General features: G+C 28.7%; 1 protein-coding gene across 1 annotated transcript in view; it reads right to left on the bottom strand.

Moving 5' to 3' along the window:
* Positions 1-12,073, bottom strand: part of LOC123301221 — a 251,801-nt gene that overhangs the window by 83,271 nt on the left and 156,457 nt on the right. Inside the window, exon 5 of the mRNA XM_044883956.1 lies at positions 2,793-3,147. Coding sequence (XP_044739891.1) covers positions 2,793-3,147 — 355 coding nt within the window. The remainder of the gene's footprint in view (positions 1-2,792; positions 3,148-12,073) is intronic.

The following is a 12,073-nucleotide window of genomic DNA, read 5'->3' as shown; positions in this document are numbered from 1 at the left end:
TTGTATATGCAAGTTTACAATTATTTGCAAGGTTACATGTTTTTCTATTTGTAAGCTTACATAGCCTCTCATATGCCATGACGTAGTACCTTCAAAGTACATATGATTGGTGTTTTCTGTCACGTGACCGGATGTATAATTTAAAACAATAAAAAAGCAATCCTTATATTTTATAAAAATCTATTTTGTGTTTTGATATCTGTCATGATTAATCGTTAGAAGCTTTCATCCAACCGATTTATTATTTTTGGACAAAAGCTTATTATAACAAATGCAAAAACCATTTTTAAGAAAAATTCAAATGGTTGCCAAGGTTTCGCATGACGAGTGCTTTATCTTAGAAAGTGTTAAAAAAAACGATCAATTATCTAGTTATATGAACCGATTTATTCTTTTTGGACAAAAGCTTATTTTAACAAATGCAAAAACCATTTTTGAGAAAAATTCAAATGGTTGCCAAGGTTTCGCATGACGAGTGCTTTATCTTGTGTGAAGAAAAACGATCAATTATCTAGTTATATGAATACCGCCTTTCTAACCGATTTTGAAACAATTTTAAATAAAAATGATTTTCGATACATCAAAAAGAAAATTACTTGGCTAGGAGAAATTTCATTCCCATGAAATAAGTTGCTTGTTAAAATATTTTCTGACTCAATGACAAATTTTTTATGATTATTTTTGATACTGAATCCTTAAAATCAAATACTTGCAATAAATATTACAAAATTTTCAAAAAGTAATAATTCATAAATTGAAAATATGTAGTAGTAACTACTACATGTAGGTAGGTATATAGTATATAGTGCACGTTTACCTATCAGAAGTTGTTAACTTAAAAGAAAAACTTATTGTAAAATAATATGTTTTCTAACATTCGGAAACTGGCAAAAGTAGTTTTCGAGGTATGCATACATATATTATATACAGGTTGAATAGTTAGTTCGGTCATAAAAATCCTAGTTTGTAAGTGATGTAAATTCAAAACAAAATCATATTCACTTCATAACTTGAATACTCTTTTTTGCTCTAGAACTCGAAAGTTAAGGTGTTTCCAGCATACAAGCACTCATCGACAGATAAAGCCTTTTTTTTTTTTGGTCACAGACAATGTTAGCTTTGAGGTCCGGATGTTGCAGAATTTATTTTTAGATCGCAAAATGATCAGATGCAGTTCTCGATATCGAACCAAAAAAAGAGGTGTTACACGTTTGACCGCTATAAGTATCTTCCTATGGCATCGTAGCGCTTAAACGGGTGAACTGATTTGAATATTTTTTGTTTCGTTTGAAAGGTTATTTAATGGGGAGCGTTTTTAGCTATGTTTCAAACACGAGGTTAGGGTTCCATGCCCAAAACGACTAAAAAATAAGCGATGATCCTCAAAATTGGGTTCATTTTGGAGGAAACTCTAAGGAAAAAGGTAATTTAATGGCTATGGGTAATATATCGGCTATAATGGCTATGGGTAATATATGGGTAATATATCGGCGATATCGGCTAATGCGCACGATTCGTAGATGAAGAAAATTGTTTACATGGTCACTTTCTTTGGTCCACGTGTAATTGTTTCACTGAAATCATTGTGTATGCATCTATTTCAAGTAACATACCATTTTTGTGTGACTAGATCAGTCCGGGACCAAGCGAAAATATTATTGAGTTAAAGTATGACTAAAAATTGCGGCCGAGCTATTAGGGAGCTCTCTATATACGTAATATGAAGGTACGTTTTCTGTTATATACTTCAACAATTGTATATATATGTGCCATATTTCAAAAAGTTTGTTTTAATTTTTTTATTACGGAAGAAAAAAAGAATTAAAGTTGTCAAGTTGTCTAGAAACTATTTTCTGCTATACGGGAAGTTTGTGTGAAGTAAAATTTTCTTAACGAAAAATTATTTTCTAGTGCTTTTTTACATTTATACTTAAATGTATTCTTGCTAATACTCTTTTTGTATACGTAATAAATTCCATTTCGTTAATTTAACAGCAAAGATGAATTGACATGCCCGTGTCTTGAATATGAGGGTCATGAATTTTTTTAGTTTACAATACGAAATTACCATTTTTAATTTTCTAATGGATTATAAATACAATACTTGAGACTTTATTGAAATAAATAAGATTTATTTAATTTAATGACAAGATGAATTAATTATTAAAAAGCTCTTATTTAAATTTATATGTTTCAAAGATAATTTAAAAGAAGGGAACAAAACTGCATGTTTTGATCGAAACGTAAGGAATAAAATAATAATAATTATCTGCTCAACCGAAATAAGTACTCTTTTACGCAACTTTTATCATGCGAATGGTTAAAAAGTCGATAATATTAATGTAACTGTAGAAAGGAAAATGGCCTTCTGTAAAACTTCTGCTCAAAAGTATTTCTACGCTATTAATAGTATTTTGAATAGTCTACGGCCAGTCAAAATTATAGTATCTATATGACTGTTTTGGAAATACATATTTGATTAAATTTTTTTACCGATTTTATTACAACATCTGGATTTTTATTAAAGATTCTAGCGATTATATACGTTATCTTTATTTTCATAAGCTATTTAAAACTTTACGCCTTTAAAGCCTGACTCCTTGAGGTCAGGTGATTTATTATCAAAACCTACATTTATGGATTAAAAATAAAGCTGTGGACGAAAAGAGACAGTTCAACTTAACAGTTCAACTTGTTGCTATAGTTCAAGTTAACTCAAATTAGGTTGAGCTAGTACGGGTTGGTCTTGTTTCTCGGGCAAATACGTTAGAATACACATGCGTAGGACTTACCTGTAACCGGTAACGTTGGTACACAATCCATTCGTACATCCGCTACCGCACCCGTAATCGCTTGACTCACATAAACAAAACAATATTCAACATAACGCTCTACAAATAAATCACAATCAAAGTACAATGTATGTTGTCCACGTGTAAATTTCTGTTCCACAACATATTCTAATGATGTTGGTGGTATTAATGATGTAACATCCGCACGTAATTTAGCATATAAACGTATACGGTCACCTTGTTGTAAAATACATGCTGGATATTGGAATAATACTGGGACACCACCGCCTAGCGAATCGCATGGAAATATACTGCGTGCATGTACGTTAAATACAAATTGCTCACTCCAATCAGCCTGAAACAATCAAATAAATTTATTAAGGTTGTTATTTCGCTGTGGGCATATTGACAGATAATTCTAAATTTGTGTATACATATTAAGAATATAACAAAACATTTACCATAAAAATTTGAAGTCAATTAACTGTTTTTAGATCGAAATAAATTCTATGAAAATTCGGATTAATAACATAGGGAACGGAACATAGAAGAGGTTGTGTTTTTAAAAGTTTTTCAATTCTAGAAAAAAAAAACTAGATTTAAGATATTTTAAAAAAACTAACATTCATGTACTTTTTCATGAGTTTAAAAAAAAATATTGACCGCTCCATTCTTGAAATATAATTCCTCCAAGTTATTTAAATTTATTGTTTAAGAGAAACAGATATATTTACAATATAAGTAGTGTAAGAGAGATGTCTATCATGTACAAAATCACAGATGTCTATAGATTATATCGTAGTGGATCAAAATTCAGCACCAAGAAAGGTTGAGACTGACTTAATACCGTATCAAGACTAGTATTTCTTAAAATGGAAAGAAGGAGTGTTAAAACGAGATGACTTCACAAAAATGATATATGGGTTTGAGGCAAAAAGTCATGATATGAAGAAGAAATTTGTGGCAGAATGTGTCTAAGGATAAATATTTATCGGATTAATTTGCCGAAATTAAGTCGATGGGGCTTCTCCTGCCTCAATTTAAAACCATTTTGTCACATTCCCAGGAGGCATGAAAGTTGAAAATCAACGTTAAAGAGTTATTGAAGTAAAATGCCTGCTAACAATATTGCGACTTGTCGAACAAGCAAGTTTTGACATTTGTAATAAAACTTAAAATGCTATGATTAACTCTCATGCATTCGTAAGATCCTGAAAGGGGCAAAAAATAATCACGATATTCCAGCAGGTTAGTATAGTTTCACTGCCCGTGGTACTGAATTTAAAAGTATGTTCATATAAAAATATTAATAGAACAAGGAAAATGGCGACTCGTGCTGCAAATTTAGAGTTTATCTTTGTCCATTTAGCTTTTTGAGAACCAGATATAATGCTTCTGTAGTTATATTTTCTGCCAATTAATAATGAATTATTATAAAGAAGTGAAAAAAAGATGTGTCTCGATATCTTTTACAGATTTCACTTGGTAAATGCGTGTGCAAGAGGGGAAGTTTATTAATACTGACGATCAATCAATCAGCTTGTTTGCTGTATATCCTGAAACCGTTATTTTCAAACTACCTCAAACTTATTAAGAAAATTGGAAATTCTTCATGTGTGAGATATATTATAAATGCGAAAGTCAGCATGTTTGTTTGTTTGTTTGTTTGTACGCTGTCACGCTAAAACTAGCGAATGGTTATTCAGAATAACACATGAGCTATAATTTATAAAGATAATTTAGAAAGATATTTTAAAATTTAATGTGACATTTACTATTTTAAATTTTTACAGAAATCTGTAATTTATGGTTGAAAATGATGATTATAGATGGAGCAGATCTAAAATCATCATTTTGAACCATAAATTAAAATATTCTGTAAAAATTTAAAATACTAATGTCAAACCATTCATGGCCAACTTTTTTGATATAGGTACTCAATGAATCGTGACTATTTTACATTTAACAAAATTGAAAACTGTGCACACCAAGGGAGGTGGACGCTATAAAGCGGTGTTATTTACTTTTAAACGGGCGGGTATCAGGCTAGTCATAAATAAGCATATTCAAGATCTTTAAATCTTTCAAGAGCCAAATCTCTTCTATAGAGAGCGAGCTAAACTAAAAACTTTAACTGTTGATAAAAACATCCCTTTAAAAAAATCAAAAAGATCTTTTGAGTACGGAATACCAGAAATATTTCTATTCATTCTCCTTCCACTTTGTTCAATTTACAGTTCATTGCTACTTTTAAAATATGTTTTCGTTTGTTTGTTTAAAAAATAAAACAATACTAGAACTAAAATCTACTACCATTCACAATATAAAACAGACAGAAAACGAATGATGGTTAGATTCTACAATCACCCCGAGTCGAGATAACTTATATTTGATTAAATATTTTCAATTAAAATAATGGTCTTTTTTTGTATATCGCTAAAGAACTATAGAAAATTAGTACAAACGCGAAAGTCTTATTATACCATGTATATGAAATATACGAAGGTATATGTATTAAGTTTAGTCTCAAGTTTGTAACGCTTAAAAATATTGATACCATGAACAAAATTTTGGTATAGGTGTCATAAAATACACCTAATTAGTCCATTTCCGGTTGTCTGTCTGTCGTCTGTCTGTCCGTCTGTCATCGCGATTACTCAAAAACGAAAAGAGGTATAAAGCTGAAATTTTTAAAGCGTGCTGAGGACTTAAAAAGTGAGGTCAATTTCGTAAATGAGCAACATAGTTCAATTGGGTCTTGGGTCCGTAGGACCAATCTTGTAAACTGTTGGAAACAGAACAAAAGTTTAAATGTACAAAATGTTTCTTATAAAAAAATAAACAACTTTTGTTTGAAAATTTTTTCGTTTGAAACATTTTTTCGAAACACCACTGTTTACCCGTGAGAGCGCAAATTGTATAGTATGTATGTTATGGCTATATCAGTTATATATGTGTGACATGTATGTATGTGTAATGTGACAGAGTAATCAACACTGTCTATACATGGTATCTCAACAATTAACTCAGTCAATTGTTTGTTTTCACTTGTTTAATTCAATTTTAATAGAATCCATTAACAAATCGTAATCATAAATGTTTATATTATTTTGATAAATTTGTTTGTTTATCGGTGGTTATGAGGACACGCAACAGATCGTACATGATTGATTTGAATTCCTCAGTTTTTCGTTTCTAGCCCGGATATAACTGAAATGCATTTCAGTGTGGACTGAAAGTGAAGAAATATTTGTGAAAGATCTGCATGAAATCTTATGTGGCTAAACTCAAACTTTACTTCAATTTTCTTTGGTCTCACGATATTCATTTTATCCTACTTTCGATTATCATAAAATTACTTAATCCAGTCTTTTTCAATCAATTCACAACTTGGAATCCTTTTTTTAAGAAATTTCTAACTTTTTCAATAATCATGGTAATTCGTCAATTGTCAAAAATCATCTATTCTAACAGATATACTTTCAAACCTTCAATAAAGCAGAAGTTTAGAGAAGAATTGTCTTGTGCTGAGAATTCGGAATTTGTACTCTGTTCATTATACAATGTATATATGAAATATATCAAGGTATACTAAGTTTAGTCACAAGTTTGTAACGCTTAAAAATATTGATGCTACGAACAAAATTTTGCATAGGAGTTCATTCAATCATCTCATTAGCCCAATTCCGTTTGTATGTATATACCTTTTTTTTATCCTTTTTTATACGTTGCATATATTATGTATGTGTGTGTTTGTTTGTCTTTCTACCGACATGACGTAAGAAAACAAATAAATGCGTAATCAACACTGTCTTCATACGATATTTCATCATTTAACTCAGTGAAAAACAACTCTTCACTAGTAGCACCTCGCTCCCGCACTATATCAAAAGTCTAACTGTACAACATAGAATGAATGATGTTACTATATACAAAATGAGTTTACAAAATGTTTATAATTTGATTATAAAATAATTATTTTTAAATTATATTATTATTTATTTTGTTGTATAAAAAGTATAAGAAGCGATCGTTCATTCATTTTAGTGGTTTTAATTCTCAATTGGGAGTTTTATATTATCTACGTACCTAACTACCTACCTCAAATACTTCCTCGAACTTATTTGATTTGATTATTATAAAAATTTATATCGGGTTCTTTGCTGTTATGGGTGGTTAGAAATGAGGACATTTGCTACATGACATGCAAATTATAAATTCCTGTATATTATAAATATGAAAGTAAGGTTGTCTGTTTGTTTCTTACCCTTTCACGCAAAAACTACTGAATGGACCTGAATGAAACAGTATAATAATATAGCTCATACGTCAGACTAACACATTACTTATAAAAATATATATATAATACATTTTTTAAATTAAAAAATTTAATTTAGTCGATGATATTTCAATAAGCCATCTATGAGCATAATTTTGAGTTATAAATTAAACATTTCTATAAAATTTCTTTTCTATAAATTGATATACAATTCATTGCCACATGTTCGGATACACATATATTTTACCGGTGTAAAACAATCCCTACCCGTATTTTGAGTGTTATGGACGGGGAATAAGAGAGAGGAAATGAGGTGGAGGCTTTATCGCGGTGGTCTTTTAAGCCAAGCGAAGCGAGCGGGTATCAAGCTAGTTATATATATTTTTCCAAAAGTAAGACTGCTGATTGTTTATTTTGAGCCGAGTATTCGAGGGTCATAATTTGGAACGAAAATTAGGAAGCCACTCTGATTTAGCGTTGAACAATATTTTCGTGAAAATTGAAAGAAAATGTTTTATTAAATATTTATGATTTTTCATAAAGAATCCTCCTTGAAAAAATGTAAGGAAATTATTTGTGGTTTTTGGAAACTTTGTTAATCAAAAAATGTATTTATAAAGTTTTATTGAAATCTCTAGTATTGTTCAATCCTTGCATATCTCCTTAATCATTGGATTTAATTCCAAACGGTAAATAAAGTTTTTATACATTTTCAAAAAGACAACTCAATCTATAACGTAAGTTTAAATTCATGACTCACTAAATATTATCTTAATATTTTACCAAAAAAATGCCTGGTGAGCTACTGATAGAGAAAATAAAGTCATTGTTTGACATATAACATAAAATTGTTCTTTATACTGACTGACTGGCTGACATAACTTATTTAATCGAAAAGATGACAAATAAATAGGATATTCTTTTTTGTTGATGTTAACAGAAATATGTATTGACTGACAAGTGAATCAATAAAACGGTAAAAATTCCATAGAACCGGAAAAAATAATATATTTTATATGTATATTCTTTAGCTGCATTGGCGTGTTATAATTCTAAATAGTATTTTTACGTTTTATATGTTATCAAATTGTTTTTGAATTCTTGAAGAAATGCAGTCAATCTATAGAAGCGTTATCCATTGAAGCTTACTGATATCTGTAATAACGGGAATTTGTAAATAAATTATTTCCCTCAAGATAAATTTGTTTAATATACCAAATAATAATCAATTTTAGAAAAAATTATACGACAAATTTATTAAATCTTGTCATAATGTATTACTTTTTTAAATTTTCAATAAAATAGCGGGAATTAAGATTAGTACAACAGGGTATTCTACTATATTTGAAAAAGTACCTCAAAATATTGATTTTGCTAATAAAAAGCCACCAAAAATTTATTTCGGAAAAATACAAACGCTTTCTTGGTATCATTATACGAAATAACACAGATAAGTTTTACAGATATATTCATAGACAACTATTTATAATAAATAAAAATATTGTATAATGTACCCAGCTGTCTACATTAAACTAACTTATGATCTATGGTTCATTCCGATATATATATGACATCACATCAGGGCTTGCCCGCGTTTTAAGTCACGTGGTATACAGTTTAAAAATTACGATTTTAATTTTAATATTATAAAAGAAAAATGTGCTTTTATGACTCGAAATCAAATTTTTAAGTCAATTTTTACATAAATTATAACTTTTTTCAAATTTGATAATTTATTTTTGACTAACGTAAGTACCCTACTGCCGTAGTTTTAAATAAATTAATGGTTGATTTTTTTTTATATAAACAGTTGCTCTTATATTAATTAAAAAATTTTTAAGAGGGTCATTTTTAGGAATTTTAACAATAATTTTATGTCAAATTTTTGGCTTTTAGAAATCTCAAGAATAACACATTTTAATAGTTTTGAGTAATTTTCACTTGGAATGAAAAAAACAACTAAAAAAGTTTCAATGAATTGAGTGAATGAATTTAGATAGCAAGAAACATTATCGCTAAGTGATTTTAAAATATGACACTCTATAATTGACAAAAAATTTTAAAAATAAAAACATTTACCGATATAAATCAACAATTATTAATTCTATCAAAATTAAAATTATGTGCAATCAAACCAGAATAAACGCAAATAAATAATTTAAAAATTAATGAAAAAAAAAAGTTAAAGAGTACTTTGAATGTAATAAAAAAAATATCCAAATATTATTTTTTGATTAAAAAATAAACAAATTTTAATCTACCGATCAACAATTAATAAAAAATAATAATAATTTCCACATTCATTTCAAAGTGGACAATACTTTTATCATGTTATAATTTTTTAATTTCAATCATATTATGTATTATTACAGTAAATGTTTGCTTATGTAAAATAGAAGGTACATTCTACACCAAATATAATAATCGAGTCTTTTATATTACCAGTACATAGTAGAAAAATCCATGATATATTTTTCACAAAATTCGTTTGTTGATAGTTCAGTCACAAAGCAATAATTAAGTTGTCTGTCATCCGAAAACGAAATAAGAGCGAATACTTAGTCATTTTCGCGGTACTCGAAGCATGTAAGAATATAGCATTACAGCCCTAAGTACCATATAGAAATGTTAAAGTTAAGATTTAGCAAATAATCAAAAATAAAAATCGTTATAGGTCGAACTATGAAAAGGCATAATAAGAATATAATTGTTTGTTTGAAACCATTCAGAAAAATATGTTTGGTATGTTAATCTGGAATAAGATATCAGATATATGATTCATTTTATTAATAAATATCGAAGACATTTTTTTTTTAAACAAGCTATTATAATTTATTGTCGTTTATAGATAAAAAACAAAGAATAAGGAAAAATTCATTTTATATTAATTTGGTTAATTTATCATAAACTAATTTGACAAAAAAATCTAATTTTGTAAAAGTATATTTTGTCTCTGTCGGTTAGACATTTGCTGGCATTAAGTATATGTTAATTACAGTTTTTCATTATGAAAGTGTTGATCATTGATTTCATGCCCAAGCGAGTCGAATTGTTTCGGCTTAGATACCTGCCAGAAGCAAAATCGATATCAAAGCATTCATATGTATTGAATTTATATTAAAAAATTCAGTTCAATTATTTAATTACTTGGCAATTCATATATGGAAATAAATATAAAAATATCAATTTATAGTACAAAAAATATTATTAATTAATAACTTTTAACTTAAAAACTGGAAAAATCACCAGAATGAAATTTTTGAAGATATACTTACTAAAATTTATGGTCAAAATTAAAAACTAAATACGACTAAAAAATTGATAAAAATATAATAGTTTAATAAAATTGAAATTTTCTTTAAAATAATAAATTCATATCTTGGTGAAAATTCATTCAGTTGATTAAGAAAATAATTCAATCAACCCCCGAACTAAAAAAAAAGGGGTGTTATAAGTTTGACCGCAATTTATGTGTATCTGTCTGTCTATGGCATCGTAGCGCCTAAACCGATGAACCGATTTTAATTTTTTGGTTTCGTTTGAAATGTAATTTAACGGAGAATGTTCTTAGCTATTTTTTTCAAGCGCAAGTTTAGGTTTCCATACTTTTAAAAAAGGCAAAAAGTGGCAACGATCTTCAAAATACTTTAAAGAAAAAGGTAATTTAATGGAGAGTGTTCTTATACATGTTTCAAGTGCGAGTTTAGGATTCCGTACAAAATTTTTTCCAAGTGGTGATTTTTTTACAACTTTTTATTTAGTTCACCAGTCCCGTTGTCTGTCTGCAATCAAATCTTGAAATTCAAATTTGGTCCACTTCCCGGTTTCCGATTGAGCTGAAATTTTGCATGCACATTTAGTTTGGATGACATTGCATGGTTGTGGCGTCTTGATTTCCCCTCCCTTCCACCACATTTGACATATATACATTTTTTTGTCTTAAATAAAAAATTTTAATAAAAAATACTTTTTAAGGGGCAAGTTTTTATTGTACTAAAAAGCAGAAAATAATTTTATCTATGAGTCACTCGTATCCGACTATTTGTAAAAGCTCGGGGCGCTTAATATTAAGAATGAATCGAAAAATAATTAGGCATGTGGAGTAGATGAGGCGTTCCGATTCATTTTTGATATTTTTAACTGAGAAGCTTTTACAAATAGCCGGGTATGAGTGACTCATAGATAAAATTATTTTCTACTTTTTAGTACAATAAAAGCTTGTACCTCAAAAAGCGTTTCTTATTAAAATTTTTTTTGTGTTAACATTATCTCAATTTATTTATTATTTATATTTTTTGTTCACTAGTTTTCTGAGACTGGTAATAATTCAAATGAATATCTTGATTTTCTAAAAGTTACGTATTTGATTAAAAAAATATGAAAAATTTAAAACATAAAATATTTGACCCATACAAAAATTTGGAATAGCAGTTATAAGGATTCATTCATTCGTCAACGTAGGTACTAGACGAATTGTTTTCATACCAAAAAGTCGAAAAGTGTAATGTTGGTATAAAGAAAAATGATATGTAATAAATCACTTGACAACATACGTTAGAACATATTCTACATCATCTCTTTACAGTTATATAACTACCTAATACCACCCATATTACCAGCCAGCCAAAGCCATCCACAATATAAAACAAAATGAACAACGCATTCATTCATCTAATTTGTGGTGGTAGAAATATTGTCACACAACATCTGACGTTTTGAGCATATACACTCACTGAACAGGCTAAAATATCAGTGCTCCAGGAGGAATGGTTAACAGTTTTACTATACTATTTTTGGTGAGATAGTTTTCTGCACAAAGTGACGTTACGGATTTAGATCCGGAAAAGTCATGCAAACGATAGAACAGGGGTTAGGTGCAATTTTACGTAGTACTAAAATGAATTAAATAAAGCTGAAAATTGTTATACAGATTGTATTATATTGGATATAAATAACAGTTATGATTGTCAGTCAGTTAGGTGTTAGTCAGCTCTTATTTATT

This window comes from Chrysoperla carnea, chromosome 5, assembly GCF_905475395.1.
Source record: "Chrysoperla carnea chromosome 5, inChrCarn1.1, whole genome shotgun sequence".
Taxonomy (NCBI): Eukaryota; Metazoa; Arthropoda; class Insecta; order Neuroptera; family Chrysopidae; genus Chrysoperla; species Chrysoperla carnea.
Note: the sequence above shows the minus strand (reverse complement) of the source record. Positions and strands in the feature narration are given on the sequence as shown.